At 44.0% G+C, this 25,478-nt stretch overlaps 2 protein-coding genes across 3 annotated transcripts in view; one reads left to right on the forward strand and one right to left on the reverse strand.

The window, feature by feature from the left end:
• The first annotated feature begins 8,304 nt into the window (after positions 1 to 8,304).
• Positions 8,305 to 13,246, forward strand: LOC122564967 (uncharacterized). The gene is made up of 3 exons (XM_043720528.2): positions 8,305 to 8,725; positions 11,128 to 11,343; positions 13,110 to 13,246. The coding sequence occupies exons 1-3, from the start codon at positions 8,305 to 8,307 to the stop codon at positions 13,244 to 13,246; spliced, it is 774 nt and encodes a 257-aa protein (XP_043576463.1).
• A 2,215-nt stretch (positions 13,247 to 15,461) lies between these two features.
• The window catches only part of LOC122564966 (early estrogen-induced gene 1 protein-like), a 123,308-nt gene continuing 113,291 nt past the window's right edge, over positions 15,462 to 25,478 (reverse strand). For both annotated transcript variants that reach the window (XM_043720527.2, XM_043720526.2), the window contains exons 10-11: positions 23,230 to 23,299; positions 15,462 to 22,523 (exon numbers count right to left, since the gene is read on the reverse strand). In XM_043720527.2, coding sequence (XP_043576462.1) covers positions 22,478 to 22,523; positions 23,230 to 23,299 — 116 coding nt within the window. In that variant the 3' untranslated portion in view covers positions 15,462 to 22,477. The remainder of the gene's footprint in view (positions 22,524 to 23,229; positions 23,300 to 25,478) is intronic.

Below are 25,478 nucleotides of genomic sequence, written 5' to 3' on the forward strand. Positions count from 1 at the left end.
CGACAGTGCGGCACTCCCTCAGCGCTGACCCTCCGACAGTGCGGCACTCCCTCAGCACTGACCCTCCGACAGTGCCGCACTCCCTCAGCACTGACTCTCCGACAGTGCCCACTCCCTCAGCGCTGACCCTCCGACAGTGCGGCACTCCCTCAGCACTGACCCTCCGACAGTGCCGCACTCCCTCAGCACTGACTCTCCGACAGTGCCCACTCCCTCAGCGCTGACCCTCCGACAGTGCCGCACTCCCTCAGCACTGACTCTCCGACAGTGCGGCACTCCCTCAGCACTGACCCTCCGACAGTGCGGCACTCCCTCAGCGCTGACCCTCCGACAGTGCGGCACTCCCTCAGCACTGACCCTCCGACAGTGCCGCACTCCCTCAGCACTGACCCTCCGACAGTGCCCACTTCCTCAGCACTGACCCTCCGACAGTGCCCACTCCCTCAGCACTGACCCTGTGACAGTGCCCACTCCCTCAGCACTGACCCTCCGACAGTGCCCACTCCCTCAGTACTGACCCTCCGACAGTGCGGCACTCCCTCAGCACTGACCCTGTGACAGTGCATCATTTCCTCCCACCTTCACTCACCATTTCCAGTCGCTGCGGCCAACCTTCCACTTCCGGGGTCACGGGGGAGGAGAATTCGCCCAATTGACCAATCAATGAAAGCAGCCCCGCCCCTAACCCGGACCATCTCCCGTCTCTTCCTCTTCCCCGCCCACACCTCAGCATTGGCCCTCTCTGATTGGCCTATATTGCTGCCAATCATCGCCGTCCGTGCCGGAACGCGCATGTCCGTATTTACGATGACGACACGTCCCTTTGCAGCGCCCCATATCGGCGCAATACGGTCATTACCTCAATACACCCTCAGTGCAAACCCAATCCATATTCCCCAACCAAACCCAATCCATATTCCCCAACAAACCCAACTCCCAATCCATATTCCCCAACCAAACCCAATCCATATTCCCCAACAAACCCAACTCCCAATCCATATTCCCCAACCAAACCCAATCCATATTCCCCAACAAACCCAACTCCCAATCCATATTCCCCAACCAAACCCAATCCATATTCCCCAACCAAACCCAATCCATATTCCCCAACAAACCCAACTCCCAATCCATATTCCCCAACCAAACCCAATCCATATTCCCCAACCAAACCCAACTCCCAATCCATATTCCCCAACCAAACCCAATCCATATTCCCCAACAAACCCAACTCCCAATCCATATTCCCCAACCAAACCCAATCCATATTCCCCAACCAAACCCAATCCATATTCCCCAACCAAACCCAATCCATATTCCCCAACAAACCCAACTCCCAATCCATATTCCCCAACCAAACCCAATCCATATTCCCCAACAAACCCAACTCCCAATCCATATTCCCCAACCAAACCCAATCCATATTCCCCAACCAAACCCAACTCCCAATCCATATTCCCCAACCAAACCCAATCCATATTCCCCAACCAAACCCAACTCCCAATCCATATTCCCCAACCAAACCCAATCCATATTCCCCAACAAACCCAACTCCCAATCCATATTCCCCAACCAAACCCAACTCCCAATCCATATTCCCCAACCAAACCCAATCCATATTCCCCAACCAAACCCAACTCCCAATCCATATTCCCCAACCAAACCCAATCCATATTCCCCAACCAAACCCAACTCCCAATCCATATTCCCCAACCAAACCCAACTCCCAATCCATATTCCCAAACCAAACCCAATCCATATTCCCCAAGCAAACCCAACTCCCAATCCATATTCCCCAACCAAACCCAATCCATATTCCCCAACCAAACCCAATTCCCAATCATTATTCCCCAACCAAACCCAATCACGATCCATATTCCCCAACCAAACCCAAACCCCAATCCATATTCCCCAACCAAACCCAATCCCGATCCATATTCCCCAACCAAACCCAATCCCCAATCTATATTCCCCAACCAATCCCAATTCCCATCTATATTCCCCAACCAAACCCAATCCATATTCCCCAACCAAACCCAATCCCCAATCCATATTCCCCAACCAAACCCAATCCCCACCCATATTCCCCAACCAAACCCAATCCCCATCCCAAACCCAATCCCCATCCATATTCCCCAACGAAACCCAATCCCCATCCATATTCCCTAACCAAACCCAAACCCAAACCCCATCCATATTCCCTGACAAAACCCAATCCCCATCCCAAACCCAATTCCCATCCATATTCCCCAACCAAACCCAAACCCCATCCATATTCCCCTTCCCAAACCCAATCCCTATCTATATTCCCCACCCCAAACCCAATCCCCATCCATATTCCCTTCCCAAACCCAATCCCTATCCATATTTCCCTTCCCAAACCCAATCCCCATCCATATTTCCCATCCCAAACTCAATCCCCATCAATATTTCCCTTTCCAAACCCAATCCCCATCGATATTCCCCATCCCAAACCCAATCCCCATTGATATCCCCCATCCCAAACCCAATCCCTCATCCATATTCCCCATCCAAAACCCAATCATCCATCCCAACTCCTCATCCCATCACCCCTCAGTACAAAACTTCATCCCTGCACCCATATTCCCCATCCCATACCTAATCCCGCATCCCAATTCCAATCCCCTATCCAACCCAATTCCCTATCCCATCATCCCCTTAGTCTAATAGATGATAGTACGAATGGTCTGCTCTCTTGTCTCTCTGGTGTCGTCCCTTTCTCCTCATAGAGTTATAGAGGTGTATAGCACAGAAACAGACTCTTCGGTCCAACTCGTCCAAGCTGATCAGATATTCTAACCTAATCAAGTCCCATTTGACAGCGCTTGGCCCATATCCCTCCCCATTCATGTACCCATCCAGATGCCTTTTAAATGTTGCACTTGTACTTTTACAAATTCACTCAGAGGATGTGGGGTATTGCTGGCAAAGCCAGCGACAGCTTGGTTAGCTGTTTCAGAGAGTAGCTAAAAGCCACCCACATTGCAGCGGGTCTGCAGTCATGTGTAGGCCAGACCGGGTAGGACAGGAGAAAGTGAGGACTGCAGATGTTGGTGATCAGAGTCACGAGTGTGGTGCTGGAAAAGCACAGCAGGTCTTCTGCCTCGAAATACTTCAACCCCAGGGCATTAATGTGGACTTCACCAGTTTTCTCATTTCCCCTCCCCCCACCTTACCCCAGTTCCAACCTTCCAGCTCAGCACTGTCCTCATGACCTGTCCTACCTGCCAATCTCCCTTCCCACCTATCTGCTCCACCCTCCTCTCTGACCTATCACCTCCATCCCCACCCCCATTCACCTATTGTACTCTTTGCTACCTTCTCCCCAGCTCCCCCCCACCCCACCCTCTCCACTCTGCAGGCTCCCTGCCTCCATTCCTGATGAAGGGCTTTTACCCGAAACATCCATTTTCCTGCTCCTCGGATGCTGCCTGACCTGCTGTGTTTTTCCAGCACCACTCTGATCTAAACTCAGGTTTCCAGCATCTGCAGTCCTCACTTTTGCCCAGGTGATTCTCATGCTCCTCGGATGCTGCCTGACCTGCTGTGCTTTTCCAGACTAGGTAAGATGGCAGATATCATTCCTTAAAGTAAAGCAGGTGGGTTTTTACGTTAACAAGTGATTTTTTTTCTGGCCACCTTTAGATTAGCTGTTAACTTCACAACTACCAATTTCACCAGAGTCCCTGGTGGGATTCAAACCTGTGAGCCAATGCTAACAGTGAAGTGTAGCAGTCCAGCGATGATATCACTAAACCACTGCATCCTCTGTCACCAGCCTTCTTCTCAAAAAAGGACTCTGCTGTCCTTCCCACATCTCCAACCTCCCATTCCTCTTCAAAGTTCTTGAACATGCTGCTACAGGAAGGATATTATTAAGTTGGAGAGGGCTTAGCAAAGATTGACCAGGATGTTAACGGGATTGGAGTATTTGAATTATAAAAATAGGCTGGGATGTTTTTCATCAGAGAGTAGGAACTTGAGTATAGATGTTTATCACATTATTAGGGGTTTGGATAAGTTGAATAGCACAGGGTTTTTTTTCCCTAAGGTAAGGGAGTTCAAAACAAGGGGGCATATTTTTAAGGTGAGAGGATTGGTTCATGTGTGGAATGAACTGCCAGAGGAAGTGGTAGATGCGGATTACAGCATTTAAAAGACATTTGGATAAGTACGTGGATGGGAAAGGTTTGGAGGGATATGAGCCAAACACTGGCAAATAGGACGAAGTTAGTTTGGGATTATGGTTAATGTAGACAGGTTGGGCTGAAGGATCTGTTTCCGTGCTGTATGACTCTATGACTCTACAATGTGCTATTCTCTCCTAAATTCTGGTCTACCCGTCCTTAACTCCAACCAGGCTTACACTCCTACTCCAGTTGCAAAACAGCTCTAATCAAATGTCACAAATAACATCCTGTGACAAGGTTGAATTTTCCCTCTTTGTTCCTCTCCACCTGTCCTTCCCCTTTGGCCCCACCGACCACATCATTCTCCAACTCTACAGCCTCCCTGTGCTATTCTGTCCAGGGGGTGCTGCTCTTTTACCTGGTTCCACCTATCTCATTGTAGCCCCCCATGGGCTCCTCTTGCTGCCCCTGTCCCACTGTTTCCGGTGTCCCCTCTTCCCCCACCTCTGGAACACATGGGACTCGAACCTGGAACTCCTAGCTGAGAGGTACAGGGCAGGAAATGATCTACTGGTATTATTGCTGAACTGTTAGTCCAGAGACCCAGTATTGTTCTGGGGCCCTGGGTTCAAATCCTGACTAAGATCTAATGATAACCATGAATCTGTTATTGGAAAAACCAATCTGGTTCACTAATCCCCTTCAGGGAAGGAAACTGCCATCCTTACCTGGTCTGGCCTACACGTGACTCCAGACCCACAGCGATGTGGATGGCTCTTAACTGCCCTCTGGGCAATTAGGGACCGGCAATAAATACTGGCCCAGCCAGAGTCACTTACATCCTGCGAACAGATTACTACCACAAGAGCCCTTCCCACCAAGGATGTTCAGTTGGCTCTGTCTCCTTTACACGCTGCCCCTCACTAACATGATCTAAAAGCACTATGTTGGTTTTCACACACCGAGCCCCTCCTGCTAAACCAGGGATCCAATCAGCAGAAAGATCCCGGCAATCACGTCCTGGAAAGGCAAAATCTGTTGGTGTTGTTAACCCCCCTCTCTCCAAACTCTGCTTCCCGACGACCTTTCCATCCCCCTCCCTGAGAACAAACCCGCCTATTACCGAAATAAAACAAAAGAAGTGCAGACACTGGAGATCTGAAACAAACAGAAACACAAACACTCCCTTCGGGTCACGGGACCTGGAATGTTAACTCTGTTTCTCTCCACACAGATGCTGCCAGACCTGCTGAGTTTCTCCAGCACTTCCTGTTCTTGTTTCTTTCTAATTGTTGTGCGCCTAGTCCTGAAATGAGCTTCTGACTGGTATGTTTCTGTGCCGTCACAGAGACTGCCTGTTTTCACCTCTGTAACAGTACCCAAATTTACCCTCACCTATTGAAACCCTCATTTGCATTTTAATCATCTCCAGACTGACTGTCTTTCAGTTAAATTCCCCATCACAATGCTGCACTCTCTGACCCAGTTGTTCCTCAGTTTATCTCTCTGTTTTTCATCCGTGTGTTAAATAAGGACAGAGAGAAGGCACAGGAATTATCGAGTCATGATAGTGCACAGAAGGCAAACATCTGCTCAGCAAGATAAGCTGCAGTGCTTGGGTAAACAACAACAATCCACACTTACTTAGCGCCTGTAAACATCTCTAGTTGCTTCACAGGTGGAAGCACATAAGGAAATATGTGAGTACAAAAGCAGAGAGGTGATGCTGAATTTTATTTAAGACCTTGTTAGATTGCAGCTGGAGTTGTATCATACAATCTCTACAGTGCAGAAGCAGACTATTTGGCCCATCGGATTCATACTGATCCTCTGAAGAGCATCCTACCAAACCAAGCCCTCTGCCCTTTCCCTGTAACCCTGCATTTACCATGGCTAATACACCTAGCCTGCACAATACAGCAATTTAGCACAGCCATTCCACCCTACCCTGCACATCTTTGGACTGTGGAATGAACACATAGCAAACCCATGCAGACACAGGGAGAATGTGCAAATTCTACACAATCACCTGAGGCTGAAATTGAATCCGGATGCCTGCCTCTCTGAGGCAGCATTGCTACCCACTGAGCCACCTGAAAGCACTGTGTACAGCTGTGGGCAATACATTATAGGAAAGATGTGAATGCATGGGAGAGTGTGTATGAATGGTCCCAGGGGATGAGAAACTTCAATGATGAGGATAGATTGAAGAAGCTGGGATTGTTCTCCCTGGAGAGAAGAAGGAAGATAGGAAACCTGGTGGAGGTTTCCAAAGTCATGAGTGGGCTGGACAGAGGAGATAGGGAGAAATGGTTTCCACTTGTAAAAGGAACAAGAACAAGAGGACATAAATTGAAAGTGATCTGCAAACGAAACAAGGGTAATGTGAAGAAAATATTTTTCACTCAGCGAGTAATTAGAGTGTGAACTAGGCCTTGAACTGTGGTGGAGGCAGGTTCAACTGGGGCAGTCAAGAGGGGCATTGGATGGTTATTTGGTTAACAATAAAGTGCCAGGGTATGGGGAAAAGGCAGGAGATGGATGTCATGTCACGATGCTTGTTGACTGAGCAAGTGCAGGCCGAATGGCCTCCTACGCCATAACAATTCAGAGATTCATCAACATGACCAAAAGCTTAATTGGTCACAGAGGCAGATGTTAAGGAGTGACTTGAAGGAGACAGAGGTTTCAAGTGGGAATTCCCGCTAACTAGCTAAAGGCACAGTCACCAGTGTTGGAACGATGAAAGTCCAGGGGGAATGCGGAAGGTTTTGGAAATAGAGGGTGTGGAAATCTCCGAGGGATGTAAGACCATGCGACAAAGATGAGGGAAGGATGTGGAAACCAGGGAACGGTTTGAAATTAAGGATGAGAATTTACAAATAAACAAAGAACTGTGGATGCTGGAAATCTGAAAACAGCAATCGCTGGAGAAACTCAGCAGGTCTAGTAACATCTGTGGAGAGAGAGAGAGCAGAGTTAACATTTCCAATCCAATAACCATTCCTCAGAATTAGTAGTAACTAGGAAAAGGCTGGTATACCTGTCAAAGACAGCAGGTGGGGAAAGCACTGGGGCTAAAGGAGTAAGTGATAGGTGAAGCCCAGATAGAGAGGGAAAGACAGATAGGCAGACAGGAAGAAAGACAAGCCGCTAACGAGTCGCTAAAAATGGGTTTGCTGAAAGTAGCCCATGCTGTGACAAGCCTGGGCTGTGAGGTGGGTAACAGATGTGGAAGTTACTGTTTAGCCCTTAAAATTGTTGAACTTGATATTGAGTCCTGAAGGTTGCAGGGACCCCAAATGGAAAATGAGGTGCTGTTCTTCCGGCTTGCACTGAGCTTCACTGGAGCACTGCAGCCAGCAGCCGGTGACTCAGTGGTTAGCACTGCTGCCTCACAGTGCCAGGGACCCGGGTTTGATTCCAGCCTTGGGCGACTGTCTGTGTGGAGTTTGCACATTCTCCCCATGTCTGCGTGGGTTTCCTCCGGGTGCTCTGGTTTCCACCCACTGTCTGCAGATTAGGTGGATTGGCCATGGGAAATTGCCCATAGTGTCCAGGTTAAGTGCATTAGCCCTGGGAAATACAGCGTTAGGACTGTGTGGGATACTCTTCAGAGAGTCGGTGTGGATTTGTTGGTCCAAATGGCCGGTATCCATACTGTAGGTATCCTATGGAGACAGAGATATTGGCTAGGGAACACCCAAAGCCCCAGATACACCTTCCAGGTGAAGCAGCACTTTACCTGCACTTCTCACAATCTAGTCTACTGCATTTGTTTACCACAATGTGGTCTCCTCTACACTGGGGAGTCAAAACACAGACTGGGCGGCCACTTTGCAGAACACCAATGATCTGTGACGCTGAGCTTCCAGCTACCTGCAACATCAACACACCTCCATGTTACCTGGCAAACATCTTTCCACTTTGGTGTGACGAAAATTTTAAATGGATGAGCAGGAGATATTGTAAAACCAAGTGGCTATCCCAGTTCTGACAAGTGGGCCTGTCCTGTTCCCCAGAAGTTAACGTCATAGCTCAGGCTCCAGTACAAATAACTGACTGCAAACAGTTTCCCTTCAGTTGCCAACTGCAGGACACTTCTCACTCTGATGGTACGTCAATGTGGAATCAGTGTGAGGAATTCCTCTCTGAGATGCCGAGTGTTTGGAATCTCTGGAGGTTGTGCCTGCTGCTGATGTTATGGGTTCCTACCTCTGCCTCCCTGTTAACCGGCTGCATTAAGGTGAACCCCTGCAAATGTATAATGCAGGATGGATCTGGGGTGATAAACCTGGCAGCAATGGGAGACGCCGATGGATTCCTGGAGAGGGATGCACCACTAACAGGTTCGGGCAAGGAATCCGATCCTGAAGGTTCACTCTCATTCAGTCCCTGTCTTCCCTTCAGTGAACCTGCTGGGCTCGCCTTTGAGTGCTTGGAGGTGGCCGTTTGTGTTGTTGTCAGGCCCCGAGCTCCAAACGGGGAGACAGTGGATTTTCTCAACTTTGGAAGACATGGGAATAATGTGTTCAGCTATGACAACGATTCACGAAGCCTTACTGTCACCTACCCTGGTAAGACTCCAAATTGGTTTGCCTTTTGAAAAGAGCCATGCCGGGCTTGGATTGGGGTAGACAAGGTCACACGACACCAGGTTATAGTCCAACAGGTTTATTTAAAATCACAAGCTTTCGGAGCACTGTCACTTGACGAATCATTTCACCTGGTGAAGGAGCAGTGCTCCGAAACTTGTGATTTTAAATAAACCTGTTGGACTATAACCTGGAGTCATCTGACTTTTGATTTTAGAAAAGAGGTGATATGGTGGCTCAGTGGTTGTCACTGTTGTCTCACAGCACCAGGGACTAGCCTCGAGTGACTGTCCGTGCGGAGTTTGCACATTCTCCCCGTGTCTGCGTGGGTCTTTTCCGTTGCTCTGGGTTCCTCCCACAGTACAAAGATGTGCAGGTTAGGTGGATCAGCCATGGTTAAAAATCCCATTTGAGGTTACAGGGATGGGTGGGGATGCTTTTTGGTTGGGTGCAGACTTGATGGGCCAAATGACCTTTATCTGTACTGTAGGGAGTTTTATAATTCTAAAACCAGAGTAAAGTCATTGATCAGACTTCAAAAGACGAGGAGAGTGACACCCTCTCTGGAGGAGCTGAATGGCCTTCCTTTGTTCCTAAATAATGACATTCATGTTGATGTTTAAATTGCTACATGGAAAACGGCAGGAGGAATGAGGGAATGGAAGGAATTTGGAAAGTTCTTGGGAAAAGAAGATTTCTAACAGAGTGAGGGACTGGGGAAGCTATGCAATGTAAAGATGTAGCACGGGAGAGCTAGTGGGATGGATGTGAGTGGGATGCTCTTCAGAGAGTCAGTGTGGACTCGTGGGGCTGAATGGCCTGTTTTCCACTGTTGGGATTCTTTGGAACTGTGGCCAGCCGCATTCAATACCCAAAAATGATCGATTTTCAAAGTTCATTTTGTTTCTGTGAATTTTCAGAAACTATCTTGAGTAAATTGGAACAGCTGCAAAGGATCAGCCTCTGATCTCCTGATTGTGGAGCTAGGTGACTATGAATCCCTGAATCCTGCAGCCAGTTAGTGGGCAAGGGTTAAATGTAGCTCCTATGAATGTGGAGGGGATAGGGGAAGAGCAAATGCAGCCTGTCTGGGTGTGGGGGGGAAATAGTGAATGTACTAGGTCTATATGTTTTGCTTGAAACCATTAAATGCGCTCCATCTCGAGGGCTGTTTTGGAAAAGTGGTAGTGATACTATCTCTTAGCTTCTAGGATGGGTTCCTGTCCCATCTGGTCCAGGTGTAACGACATCTTTAAACAGATTGATTCAAAATTACCCTGTAAATCTACCTTGTATGTGTGCCATACTTTTAAGAGAGTTCATCTTTAAGGACTCCATGTACTAGCGAGTTTTGAGAAGATTTGTAGCTCAGGTTGAGGTTCTAGATGTAAGTTTGCTCGCTGAGCTGGAAGGTTCGTTTTCAGATGTTTCATCACCAAACTAGGCAACATCATCAGTGAGCCTCTGGTGAAGCACTGGTGTTACATCCCATTTTCTATTTAGGTTTCCTTGAGTTGGTAATGTAATTTCCTGTTCTTTTTCTCAGAGGAGAACCAACCCAAGGAAACATAAACACATAAATAGAAAGTGGGTCACTAACACTAGTGCTTCACCAAAGGCTCACAGATGATATTGCCTAGTTTGGTGACGAAACATCTGAAAACGAACCTTCCAGCTCAGCGAGCAAACTTACATCCAGAACTCCATGTAGTGTGTGTGAACAATGTTGTGACTCTGCCTGTTAGTCTGCTTTGGGTTTGCAAGCTGTGCAGACAGAAATCGTCTGTAATGTCTGTTTTATAACTTATAATGTTTTACTCTTTTAAAATAAACCAACCAATTGTAACCCAGAGTTAATCAGTCCTTGAGCAGTGATTGATCAGCGGATGGTTGTCATTAACATGGCAGTCTGGACCAATCATGAAAAATCATCTGATATCTCCATCATTAGCAGAACCAACTTCTGTTTAAAATAATTATCCAATATCCTCAGAATTGTTACAATGCACAAGGAGCCCATTCAGCCCATCAGTGTTAGCACTGGCAATCTGGGCGTTATGACTTGATGCCAAACTCTTGCCTTTCCCCAGAATCTGCGCAGTGTTTCTGTTTAATCAAACCCAGGAGACAGATAAGATGCCCAGTTTTGTAGGTGCCTGTTTGTTAATGTTTTAAAGTTTAATTTTGTGTTTACTGAGCTGACGGATAACGTGGATTTTGCCATGTTGTTCCCTGTCGTACAATTACTATGTAGTTCAGTGATACGTTGTGCCTGATACCGAGACTGAGAAGGTTCTTGGGATGTTTTACAATTAAAGGGGCTATACAAATACAAGTTGTTGTTGAGTTTTACACATTTTCCTCAATTTCTTGTTATCTTGCAGCATCACACAGCAGCCCTCTGCATACAGTGGTTCGGTTTAACTGCAGCTCCAATCACTCTGTGGTCCTATCACGCACTGCGGAGAATCCCAATCTGTTACAGATTGATGTTGACGATCCTTGTGCCTGTCCCAACAGCTGTGAACCTCAGGATGTCGGTCCGAGAACCATCATCTTAATCATGTTCGGCATAACTGTCACATTCTATTTCCTGTTTGGTGGGTGAAACAATTTGCATTTAAATAGTTCTTCTTGTGAACAGAAATCCCCAGGTATCTCACAGAAATGAACATGGAATGAGAGCACACGCTAGTGACAGTGATCAGCGGTTTGATTAATTGATTAGGTGATAGAACCAGTGCAGGCACAATGGGCCGAATGGCCTTCCTCTGTGCCAGAAACTGAACAGGACTAGCAATTATAAATACAGTGGCTACAAGAGCAGGTTAGAGGTCAGGATTACTGCACTGAATAACTCACTTTCTGACTCCCCAAAGCCTGTCCATCATCTCTAAGACAGCAGTCAGGAGTGTGATGGAATACTCCCCACTTGCCTGGATTAACACAGCTCGAACAACACTCTAGATTTTTGACATCATTCAAGACAAGACAGCTTGATTGGCACCACATCCACAACATTGATAAAAATGCACAGCAACAATTCACCAAAGATCTTTAGCACTTTCTCAAACCCACGACCACTTCCAGCCAGAAGGACAAGGGCAGCAGTTACATGGGAACACCACCACCCTGACTTGGAAATCTATCACTGCTCCCTTACAGTCATAGATCTGGAACTCCTCCCCAACAGAACCCACATCCTAAGGACTGCAGTGGTCCAAGTAGGCAGCTCACCTCCACTTTCTCTGGGACATGAGAGGATGGGGCGACAAATGCTGGCCGTGCCAGTGACTCCCACATCCCACGACTGAATAAAAAGAAACTCCATTCCTGTTTGTGGAACCTGGCTGTGTGCAAATTGATTTTTGCTTTTCCTACATTATAGCCAATAAAATAGAATCATAGAATCCCTAGTGTGGAAACAGGCCCTTTTTCCACCAATCCTCCAAAGAGTAACCCATCCAGACCCATTCCCTACCATACCATCCTATATTTACCCCTGACTAATGCACCTAACCTACACATTCCTGAACGCTATGGGCAATTTAGCATGGCCAATTCATCTAAACTGCACATCTTTGGACGGTGGGAGGAAACCAGAGCACCCAGAGGAAGCTCACACAGACAGATGGAAAGTGCAAACTCCACACAGTCACCCGAGACTAGAATCAAACCCACTGAGCTATACCCGCAAAATGTACGTCACTGGTTGAATGCCTTGCTAGTGACTTTATAGAGATTTATAAAAGCATGAGGGGCATGGATAGGATAAATAGACACCGTCTTTTCCCTGGGTTGGGGAGAGTCCAGAACTAGACGGCATAACTTTAGGATGAGAGGGGAAAGATTTAAAAGGTACCCAAGGGGTGACATTTTCATACAGAGGGTGGTGTGGGTATGGTATGAGGTGCCAGAGGAAGTAGTGGAGGCTGTACAATTGCAGCATTTAAAAGGCATCTGAATGGGTATATGAATGGGTAGGGTTTAAGAGGGATATGGGCCAAGTGCTGGCAAATGGGACTAGATTAGGTTAGGATATCTGGTCAGCATGGATGAGTTGGGCTGAAGGGTCTGTTTCTGTGCTGTCTAGCTCTATGACTCTAGTATCTTAAAGCAAAGTGTATGATTGAATCCTGGTGAACCCTGCTTTAAGAATTATCAGGGCGCTTTTTACAATGTGCTGTTTTCACAGTGCACAGACACTGTTTCTATTTCAGGTTTGTAGTAACATTCCACAGTATTTTGCTTTGGACAATATTTTAAATTACAAATACCATCTCCAACACCCTCCCCTCATCACAAGTGCTTGTTAATGAGAGCCACTGAAGTGTAGAATCTGAGATCCCTCTGGTTATTTTCTCAGGGTTGTGCGCGCTTAGTCCAGTCAGAACTCCTAATGGTGTCGAAATCATTCCCAAAGAAAATATCTGGTGCAGTTTGTACTACGCGTGTGTGGAGAGAAAAAGAAGAAAGCAGTGGGACCCAAGACGTTACAATTGAAGTAAGATTCACCAAGCTGGAATTTGTATCGGAAACAATGTTGTAAAGGGTTCAGATCTCATCTTTCACAGTCTCTATTGAGGGATATGCTGCATAAACCAAAAATACTTTCACAGGGTTGGTCTTGGATTGTATTTTCCAAGCCTGCTCCTTGAAGTTCACAACTATTACCTTCAAAATACAAACAGATCTTCACATATTGAACGGGAGAGATAGATGGGGAGGGTGGGTGGCGTGGGGAGAGGTGGTGGGGGAGGTGTAGAAAAGAAAGCGGAGATGGAATCAGCCATTTACAGTATGGAAGCCCATAAAGCCCTCCTCCAGCCTCTCTGACTAACAATCCAGGCAGTCTCAAACCCCTGTAAACCTGATGTGAAGATGCTGGGGTTGGACTGGGGTGGACAAAGTCAGAAGTCAGGGGACACCAGGTTATAGTCCAACAGGTTCATTCAAAATCACAAGCTTTTGAAGTCATTTCATCTTACAAAGGAGCAGTGCTCCGAAAGCTTGTGATTTCAAATAAACCTGTTGTACTATAACCTGGTGTCATCTGACTTCAAACCCCGTAAACCTGTAAGTTATTCCCTTCGAATGCCCATCTGATTTCCTTTTGAAACTATTGCCATTTCTACTTCCATCTAGTTATTGGCAGAGAGTTGCAGGTGGTTACTATAGGCTGCATAAATATTATTACTCATTTTCCCTTGCATCTCATCCTTAAATTCTGAAATCCGGGCCATCCCCCTCTCCCCCACCAAAGGCCTATTATCATCATCTCGTGGGTCAAGATTTTACTTGGTCTAATGTATCCAAGATATAATTTATACACCTCTATAAAACCATCTGTCAGTGCTCGGAGAACAAACCCATGCTTTCCACTACAACCTAGGAACATCGCTCTTTCCTCATCCTCCAATCCCTCCACCCTACAACACACAAGGTTCGAGCCTCTCAAATATTGTGAGATTGTTGCATCAAGGAAGTACTGACACCTGCAGGGACAACCTGTAAATACTAAGTTAAAAATCACACAACACCAGGTTATAGTGCAACAGGTTTAATTGGAAGCACTAGCTTTCGGAGCGCTGCTCCTTCATCAGATGGTTGTCAATCACCTGAAGGAGCAGCGCTCTGAAAGCTGGTGCTTCCAATTAAACCTGTTGGACTATAACCTGGTGTTGTGTGATTTTTAACTTTGTACACCCCAGTCCAACACTGGCATCTCCAAATTATGACTACTGCAAATACTAACACACTTCCAGAGATCTCCAGTTGTAAGTACTGAGACTTGCAACATAGTTGCCATAGCAGCAATGGAAGTGGACTAAAACGTGAAAGTGAATTCAAATGCCACCCAGGGAAATTGAGGATCTGAATTCAGAGTTTTTGCAAAGAGTACAATGGTGGAATGATTTTTACTGATGGATGAGTCATCCAGAGTTCCAGACACACGAGTAACAAGCACAATGGGTTGAATCGACAGGTGCTAGATCCTGCCATTAATACCTTGGAAAGTTGTTTTGTGAAGCAAATACCAAACTGTCCAGACTGCGATGCATGTAGGACCAAACCGTTCACTAGTGCTCGATTGGCTAATCTCACACAACTTCAAGAATTGAAATTTATCTCCCATGCTTTAAACACAAGGGAACCTTCCAGGGTTCCCACTGCAGACTACTAACCGGTGAAGTAGCCTTGTAAAATGTGATGAGCAGAAATTACTGAGATGTGTTAATGAGATGAGGAGAAATTTTTTCACCCAGAGTGTGGTGAGCCTGTCACAGGAAGTGGCTGAGGCCAAAACATCATGCTTTCAAAAAGAGGCAGTAGGTGCAGCTCTTGTGGCTAAAGGAATTAAAGGACATGCGAGGAGGGAAGGATTAGGATATTGAGCTTGATGATCAGCCATGATCATATTGAATGGTTGAACGGACTTGAGGAGTTGAATGGTCTTCTCCTATCTTCCATGTTTCAATGTGCCACAGCGCACAATGTATGTTTGCACAATGGCCACTTGGACAAGGCAAGAAAATGTCACAGGAGTTTAATAGAACCCCAGCAGTAAAGTCTTAAAGGTCCAAACAAAGTCAGATGGAAAAACAGATTGTGCCTTATCCAGCTCACTCAATGAGGACAGCACACCTCGTAGGACCATACATCTCCTGAGAAACAGGTAAAAACCCCAGCAATTGTGTTAAAAATAAGATTCTTACGCTAAACACAAAATAACAGCTTTATTGTTAATACAGGTACCCAATATTATTTATTTCCCAGAAAACAGTATTACATGATACTGCTCCTATACACTTCAAAATATGAAACAAATAGCCTTATTACAAATATTTTTAACCAATTACAGTACATTGTGCATTCTAAACATATCTAAATGTTATACAATATTCCAGCTGATAAACATTTCTATAAATTCCACATCCTCTGGGCATTTTGTTTTAAGAAACCTGTACACTCATCTCCATAGGATCACAAAAATAAGTGTCTAAATATATCTTTCGGAATACATTCTGTAACACCTTTACTTTTAACAAAACCATAAAAATCTGTCATCATTTACCTTTAGTTCAGAGTTAGGTCTCAAAGTGTTAAATCCATCTAGGGAAGGGCCTAATCTCCCAATGCATAGCTTCAAATGCTTTCAGAAATATACAGATTTACTTAAGGCAAGCAGAGTGCCAGGGAGCCACACGTCATTTGCCCAATTACAGCTGATTAAAGGAGTTGTTCAGGATCATTGTTGTACTGTAGGTGCCACATGGTCAGATAACAGGCACATCTGGTCATCTTCAGAATTCCCAAATGGGTGCTTGCTGCTGGCATTTAACACCCTGTCAATTTTTTAAAAAAGCTTAAAAAAATCTTGTATTCCAAATCAATCCAGATTTGAGGGTTGCCGCTTTTTATCCAGAATCTAAAAGATCCCCACAGCTCCCAGGTAAAGCATGGGAACCTCAAAAGAATTCCAAAAGGGAACAAGCAACATCTTACCCAAGAAGTGATTAAAACAGCATTGGTATTTATTTATTTATTTTTACACAAAGCCCCATTGGTAACTGGATGCTGGACTAAATCAGCAATGCTCACATCTTACTGTGGTAGTGAATCTCTGCAACTCCTTTAACCAGCCAATGGGCCACCAGAACACATTATCAGCAGTAGGAAGGACTTCATGGAGTATGCAGCAATTTCAATTTCCCTCATGCCTGGCTTGTTTTGAAAGTGAAGTTTCCAGCACTATCATTAGTTAACAAACTAGAGTTATCCAATTTGCTGAAGTTAGCACAGCTTCAGCAATAAACTTTCCCACAGGGAATTAACTGTTCTTTTGCTTGGAATTAACTCTAGTCTCTTAATGAATTTTCTTCTCTCCACCACCACGTCTCAAAACATTACTGGTCTCTCTCACACACACACACACAAGTCCATCCCTCACACCCTACATGCACACACTCTCCATCCATCTCCCTCTCTCTGGTACAGAAGCTCACAGCCTGCCTGTCAGTCTTCCTTGCTCTCACACAGACTCTGTCTCTCTGTCACACACAACAGTCCCCCCAGTTGCATCAATTAGTTCAAAATAAATAACTGTCAAAATCAATCTTTGGAATTAAGAATGTGCTTCCTTCAGGTTCTATGGCAGATTTTAGTTGCTTCTAAAAATTCCAAGCACAAGGTTCTTAAAGTTGAGGCTCTCACAAAAGACAGCAAACAACTCTGTAGGTGCCTCGTTCAAATGGAAACATCATAACCAGGTTGTCTGCTGCCCACTGAAGCAGCTTCTTGTGGAATTCGAAGGAAGTAGGATGAGGTATTGTGAAATCTATGGACCAAAGGGATTAAAGGCTTTAGCTTTGATTTGGTTTGATATTGCTGCAAGTTTATATTCTTTGGCCTTCCCATCCCTCTCTAATTTACTGAATGATATTCAGCTTTGATGGATTTACCCATTATAAAGTGAGCACACTGTGGCCTTCATAGAACTCGTCCAATTAACTACAGGCAGCATGCATTCTAACAGCCAGAAGTGAATGCATTTGATTGCTGCTGTTATATCCTGAACTGTCGTAGAGCAAAACAGGGTTCTCATCGATAGTTTCCCGATATTGCTGCTGATAAACCATGAGAATGAAAAGGAGTACTGCAAGATTTTGACTAATTAATAACTGGGCAGAGACTGCCTTCGTCAGTGTGGCCTGTTGGCACTCCATCATGCAAATGTCTTTAGTCAGAGGTTACAACAGTCCAATATAAATTCCCACACACTGTAATACCAAAACAAAAATGCTGCCTTTTACAAAAGGAAATCAGGAACACGATCAACACTAATGTGTAACATTCTGAACACATTTTCCGATGTCACACAGGGAGATATTCAAGGGCTATCATCCCATTGTGACAATAACGCAGTCTCCAGTCAGCCTGCTGGCCGGAAACACAGACAGAAAGGATCAAAATAATTCTGAAACAATTTTAAAAAATAAACACAGCTCCTACAACAGTGGTCAATTTTGGACAGTTTCACAAATAAAAGCAATCACCAAGTAGTTATTCTTGTTTTAAAATCTGTGATCAACATCTGATTGGCGGAAGAAATTAAATAGGACTTGGAAAGTAAAAAGTGCACCTGAGCTCTAAAATGGATGAATGGCTACGACAGGATTTTCATTGTAATGGATTGGGTAAAGCAAACTACATGCAAAAAGACAAACATTCTATCCCTGCATTTGTGATCTTACGGGATCTGCAGTTTCCACGTGATGCAGTTCCATTAACAAAGCAGCCCCATCTGCTACCTTGTGTCGTAATTAGACATTTCTGCCATCCCTCCCTTCCAAATGACTGGTTTCACGAACTCTCATCAGTAAATACAATGCGCAGGAAGACTGCTTTGCAAGCCTGCTGTCATTGCTGCCCAGGTGGCAAGACCACTCTCCTACTTAGAAGAGGACCTTGGGTGGTGAATTGGTGTTCTAACAATGCTAGGCCATGGAGTGGTAGCAAAGGAGCCCACACAGGGATAAAAGAACAAAAGACAACGGAAAAAGAGGTAGGTGCCCACTTAAAAGCAACCAAGCAAATTGGGGGGGGGGGGGGGCACGAGTGCATGTCCAGGGGGAGCAATAAAAAAGGGTTTATGAGACAACTGGTCCCAGTCTCAATTATCAAGATGTTCTGCTTTGGTCAAATTAAATTACTTCCTTCAAAGGCAACAGCCACAGCACAAGTGGAGCTCTGAGTTGGTGACAATTTAGTTTGCAATCCCTGCACTTAAAGTAATATACAAACTGAAGCTCTGTTAGTATGATCTGTAGCAAGGTGCTATGCTAACTCCTAACAAAGCAAGTCAAAACAGGAAAATACTGCTAGAAAAAAATACCTCAATTAAAAAACTATTCCAAGTGAATTTACACTAAATTTTGATTAACTAAACACATCAATGCCAATAGTCAAATGTTACTAAAATGTAAAAAAAACGTAACCCTTGATTCAATCTTAACCCTTGATCTGCTGGTTTTATTGATGCTGAGAATATCTGAAAAGTTTATTGATTCTTTTAACAAGCTAAGTTGATTTAGGGAAGGACTGTGGTATTTATGGATGATCTCCGACTTGCATCAAACTCTATTTCAACAAAGATATTCTGTAGAAATCCCTGTAGTCAGCTACTCCATTTCAGCCTTCTAAAGCTGATTACATTGTTTAAAATAAACAAGTTGAAAAACTATATGATCAAGGGCTAAATTAAATACAATCTAAAGGTGGGGCTATCTAATCAAAGGGGTCATGAAACCGTTGGCTTTTTCATCGATAATGACTAAATATACTGGTAGATAGTGTTGGGGTTATTCTTGTTTTAAAATCTGTGATCAACATCTGATTGGCGGAAGAAATTAAATAGGACTTGGAAAGTAAAAAGTGCACCTGAGCTCTAAAATGGATGAATGGCTACGACAGGATTTTCACTATAATGGATTGAGTAAAAAATCTGAAAAAGAAAAGTCACCATAGTCCCAGAGGATCATGGAGCTGCTCTCTCATTAGAGATAGACAACTTGTAGTGGTTTAACTTGAAGTTCACCACGCCTCAGGCAAAGGGAGAGATGAAGGAGGCAGGACCCACACGGAGAACTGGATGTGCACCGTTGGGAGTCACTCTGCATTACAAACTAGCTGTCCAGCCAACTGAGCTGACCAGCTCCCCAAATGCAAAACACAACTGCATATTCAAAATTTTAAGTCAAATGAAAAAAATATTTTTCAATTTAGTATAGTTTTGTCAGTGGGACAGCATTTCACCTTGCAGACGTACGAATAAATATGTTGGCATAAGTCTTTTTAGTTATTCACTCACATTGTCTATCTGTAGGGAGTGTAACTGTGTAGCATCGTATTGCACTCTGATTAAATGTCTCTGGCATTCACTGCCTCAGGCCCACACAACGATGTCTCACTTTGGAATGATTTGGAGATGCCGGTGTTGGACTGGGGTGCACAAAGTTAAAAATCAAACAGCAGGTTTTGTCCAGCAGGTTTAATTGGAAGCACTAGCTTTCAGAGCACCGCTCCTTCATCAACCACCTGATGAAGGAGCTGCACTCCAAAAGCTAGTGCTTCCAATTAATCCTGTTGGACCATAACCTGGCATTGTCTGATTGTTAACTTTGTTCACTTTGGAATTACTGAACACACAGGAATCTCACTTGCAAACATGTTTTGGATAGAACCAGCTTTGGCAGGGGATTAGCATGAAGTCAAGAAGACATCCACTCAGTAAAACGGGAGGGTGAGCTTGATGGGGTTTTACATCTCAGTGTCAACACTGAGTACAAGATTCATTATAATTAAAATGAAAGACCTTCTATTTCTATATTATTTGACTAAATGGGCATTCTTTTGCATCTTCAAGTAACCTGTACTTCAGTGGTTAAATAAGAGGGGCCAGAAAGATGTTTTTGAACGAATATGCAGATTTTAGTTGCTTGAAGGTGGTACCTTTTGTTATTTATGAACCAGTCTGTGCAACAGAGGTAATATCCCAGCAGGTTAAGTGTTAATTTTGGCTCTGCATTTAAAAAAAACTTAAGATTTTCCTCACACTAGTTGTCACAGAACAGTTATTAAAACAGTACAAAAATCAAGAGTTAAGATTCATTGTAGCCTTGAGTTTTAGGCCTCAAATTTACCACAGATACAGATAGTGGACAAGTTAACTGTTCACATTACGTTAAACTGAGCCACAATATTCACAAGTGGCATGCAATAAGCAAGAGGACAAGGCTAGTGTAGGAAATATACAAGTCTTCAAAGTGCATAGCTAACCAAAGCCAGCATGTTCAGACAGGAACAGGAAAATGACATTTTTAAAGAGCTACAGCCTCTCGCGATGAATCACTGGACTCATTTGTTACACCAGTGGCAGCAAACTGGCTCAGGCCTGAATAGACCAAGATCTGGACCCATCAGATTACACACTCGCAGCCCAACAGGTCAGAGACAAGCAACGTGGAGAACTGCAATTCCCAAACTCTCAATTCTCCTCACTAGACACTTCAATGGGCTAGAATCGAGTGTTGCACTAGCACAGTATTGAACAAAATACGCAGCCAGCTGTTAATACTGTGTAGCAAAAATCCATGGCACTTCTTTAGCAAATCCCTCAGATTGATTGGGAAGTAAAAGTGTACTCTAATGGCCCATAATCAATCTGGAACAAAAACAAATTTCACCCCCAAAGATTTACAGTAACTTTGTTTCAAAGCAGGAAAAGCCTGTACTAAAGGCCACTTACTAACGGCTTATGAGACAAGACCAAAGTTTGGAATCAGTAGCTGTCCCTTCCAATATAATTCAACAATAAGGAAACATCAGAATTTCCACAAGGTCAGCATTTGCCCACTACCATTCTGAACAGCTGAGCACAAATAAAAGGTATTAATAGTCATCCAGTGGCTGGTTCAGTGGTGCATTATTAGTCTTTGCAAGAAGATCGTACAGCACACAGGATCCATTTCTCTTCAGAATACCTTCTGACTAGGTTACTGTTATTGCAACAGCACTCCACTAGACTGGAGTCTTTAAAGCCAGCCTTTTAGTAACCGTTCAGATAGTATGGTTAAAACATATATCGGATTTATCTTCTTTTGAAGCTCAACTATAAAAAAACAACTGATTTATGAACATGAACGAATCTGCTCCATGCCCATAAAGAAATACGTTCCAACAACATGCATTAAGGAACAATATATGTGCATGAATATGTCAAGTTCTTGACATGAGTCAGAAGCATCAGAAATCACAAAAAGTGTCACTACTGGACATAGAAACAAAAAAATCCTATTACTTCATTTCAAGAGAAATCCAACACCCCACAGATACACAAATACTCCGTGCAAAGACATCACCGTATTTGATGTGTCCGTTAATAGCATCATGGTTGATACATTGATTTAGAATTGGGACGATCACTATTTTGATTTTTTTTAAAAAATGAACCTCCTTCACTTGACAGCAATTATGCTGAAACTGTTATAATTAAGTGAAAAATTTGTGTTTTCTAGTAACCAAAATCACAATCAATTTTGGTGGATCAAAACAAACTGATTTCCTCACACGCACAGCAACTTAAATGTCTGGGGCGAAACAGAATAAAATTTTCCAAAGCATTTAAAAGTGTCCTCTTTATGCAATATTGACAGTGCGATGTGCAGTCTTTAGCCCTGGTCTCTAAATGGTCGAGGAGGAGGGTAGTGAGCGCACTGCTTTACCATGGAACAACACTGGGAGGACAATATTTCAAGGAAAACCCGTCCCCTTTAAAAAAACACTCAGCCACAAGTGTTTTGGCAATTAATTGTTGTGTTTCAAGAGGATTTCTTGAACAACATTTCAATGTCACAAAAACAAACTATTTCTGAAATTAAATCCTGATCTCTGTACTGGTTCAGTAAGCACTGCAACAGAAATAATGGGAGGTCTTTTCTTTAAAATGGGAGCCACGTCCCAACCAATTCCCTAAATACTTCAATGAAGTCAGAATCAACATCAGCCACTTCTTGAGGTGGGGAGTGGGGCTGTTGTTTGATGTAAGTGGCCACCCTCCTTCTTCAGTCCAGCTGAGCTGGTGGGTGGCATGACCTGAAGGATAAGACTAGATGTGCTGTAGGCAAGGAGCTCAAATGGAAAGTGGTTAAGTAGATGCAGAGTGGCTCAAGTTTCTCAACGGCTCTCAATAACAACAGGCTCAAAGACACCCGCAGACACCCTGTGGAGAAAGAAACAGCACTTGTTACTTGCAGAAAACCGACTGTGAAAATACTCATTGTATTATCTCGCTTGAGCTTTTGACATCTTAAGCATAAGGACTGTAAACACACATTTGAATACAGCACAGGTTGGAGAGTACAAAATGCATTTTCCAAAACTGTAGAAGCAAGGTGCCCATTATGAGAATTAAAACTCTATTGACATGAGAAGGAATAGCTGACAACCCATATTTATTTAACTTTTCACCTTGTAAAACATAACCAAACAAAACACTACCTAGTTGACAGCAGAGGAGGGAACATTCCTTGCATAAAATATTTAATGATTTTAGAAAGAATGTGTTTATAATTTTAGTACCACTGGCACATGAGGAAATGCTTTCCTCAGGAGGTACTGTTCACTGAGATAATGTGAAATAAACCTTCAATCAAGGAACTGGCAGGTCCATAAATTACTGCATCACATTCGAACATTTGCAGCTTTAAATGATCAATAATCTTACTCCAAATTATTTCTCTGAGCAAATAGCAGAAAGACAAGCTGATGATTGAAAGGGCCCAAGTTTGTTAGATAAAATGGAAAAGAGTTCTTATTTCAAAAGTATTAAAGACTCATTTTGAAGAAAATCCCACACCAATAATCTGGGGTCCAGGATAAATTACACAATGGTACAAGACCACTCTGCTGCAATTTCTGAAACTCACCTGTTCCCCAGCTGAATACCACCGAGTGCTGTTGTTCCATCTCTACTTACAAACAGCCTCAAATTACTGTCTGAAAATGAGAAGAATACACAACATCAGCACACTGGGAAAAAAAAACAGCATACATATACGTGGCTGAAGAATCTCTGCCCTCGGCTGCAGCCCTCAGTTTGAGAGCACTGACTCAAATTTGAATTCATGTAGCACCTCAACATGTCTATTAAAGAACGTAATGTATCACAGCACAAAAACAGTGGTTTGGCAGGCAAAGACCTCAGCCATTCGGAGAGTATATTCAAAGCGAAGACAGATAGATTTTTAATGGGTAAGGGAATTCAGGGTTATGGGGAGGGGGATAAAAGCAGGAAAGTGGAGTTGAAGATTATCAGACCAGCCATGATCTTATTGAATGCTGAAGTAGATTCAACAAGCTGAATAACTTACTTCAGATCATGATTTGGAGATGCCGGTGTTGGACTGGGGTGTACAAAGTTAAAAATCAACGAGGTAAATGAAGGGCTTTTGCCCGAAACGTCGATTTTGCTGCTCGTCGGATGCTGCCTGAATTGCTGTGCTCTTCCAGCACCACTGATCCAGAAGAAAGTTAAAAATCACACAACACCAGGTTATAGTCCAACAGGTTTAATTGGAAGCACACTAGCTTTCGGAGCGTCGCTCCTTCATCAGATGGTAGTGGTGGGCTCAATCCTAACACACAGAATGTATAGCAAAAATTTACAGTGTGATGTAACTGAAATTATACATCGAAAAATTGATTGTCTGTTACTTACTTTAGATCATATCTTAAGGTCTGATTTCACAAAAATAGGGAGATAAATTGGCCAGTTAATTATTGCTTGAGGGAGTTTGTACAGCAATGTTATATCAGGACAGCAGGAGAGCTCCCAGCTCTCCTTGACACAATGGGGGCCTCATTTCTTTGCCATTGTTTTTATTGTCATGGTACAAGTCAGTGAAAAAAAGGTGAAGTCTTGGATTTAAAGATTCATTGAAGAGTTGGGATTTCTAATAGGGCAGTGCCCCATCGGTAGCGCAATAGACTGTTGCGCTGAAATGGCAACTAGATCGAGACAGAATCAATTAGATCATTTCTCCAATTTGTGTTTGTGTGACTTTCTCCCTCAAAGGTCAGGTTGCAGGATTAGTGGTTGCCTGATAAGTGTTAGAGGCCTGAGAATGAAATGGGTATCAGTGGAGAAAAATCAGAAAAGGGGCCTAAAATAAAACACAAGACATTAGAAGTCGATCATATGGCATAACGAACCTGCTCTGTCATTCAATTTATCACATCTCGATTTTCAATTTCCTACTCACTCCCCAAAACATGACACAGCTAAATCACAGCTATCCTGGCTTTGAATCTATTCAACAATGCAGCATTTAAACCCTCTTGTGATAGAGACTTCCCAAGATTCACAACAATAGACAATAGGTGCAGGAGTAGGCCATTCAGCCCTTCGAGCCTGCACCGCCATTCAATATGATCGTGGCTGATCATTCCTAATCAGTATCCTCTTCCTGCCTTATCTCCATAACCCTGGATTCCACTATCCTTGAGAGCTCTATCCAACTCTTTCTTAAATGAATCCAGAGACTGGGCCTCCACTGCCCTCTGGGGCAGAGCATTCCACACAGCCACCACTCTCTGGGTGAAGAAGTTTCTCCTCATCTCTGTCCTAAATAGTCTACCCCGTATTTTTAAGCTGTGTCCTCTGGTTCGGCACTCACCCATCAGCGGAAACATGTTTCCTGCCTCCAGAGTGTCCAATCCTTTCATAATCTTATATGTCTCAATCATATCCCCTCTCACAGTCTTCTAAACTCAAGGGTATACAAGCCCAGTCGCTCCAGTCTTTCAACGTAAGGTAGTCCCACTATTCCAGGAATTGACCTCGTGAACCTACGCTGCACTCCCTCCATAGCCAGAATGTCTTTCCTCAAATTTGGAGACCAGAAATGCACACAATACTCCAGGTGTGGTCTCACCAGGGCCCTGTACAGCTGCAGAAGAACCTCTTTGCTTCTATACTCAATCCCTCTTGTTATGAAGGCCAGCATGCTATTAGCCTTCTTCACTACCTGCTGTACCTGCATGCTTACCTTCATTGACTGGTGTACAAGAACACCCAGATCTCTCTGTACTGCCCCTTTACCTAAATTGATTCCATTTAGGTAGTAATCTGCCTTCCTGTTCTTGCCACCAAAGTGGATAACCATACATTTATCCA

This window comes from Chiloscyllium plagiosum, unplaced genomic scaffold (assembly GCF_037043375.1).
Source record: "Chiloscyllium plagiosum isolate Xiang-an unplaced genomic scaffold, Cpla_swu_hap1 HiC_scaffold_21, whole genome shotgun sequence".
Lineage (NCBI taxonomy): Eukaryota > Metazoa > Chordata > Chondrichthyes > Orectolobiformes > Hemiscylliidae > Chiloscyllium > Chiloscyllium plagiosum.

Excerpts from the sequence above, each read along its gene's own strand:
- LOC122564967 (XM_043720528.2), top strand. The coding sequence starts at position 8,305 with ATGCCGAGTGTTTGGAATCTCTGGAGGTTGTGCCTGCTGCTGATGTTA. Across the intron at positions 8,726-11,127 it reads CCTTACTGTCACCTACCCTG|CATCACACAGCAGCCCTCTG; the intron begins GTAAGACTCCAA and ends GTTATCTTGCAG. Across the intron at positions 11,344-13,109 it reads CACATTCTATTTCCTGTTTG|GGTTGTGCGCGCTTAGTCCA; the intron begins GTGGGTGAAACA and ends TTATTTTCTCAG.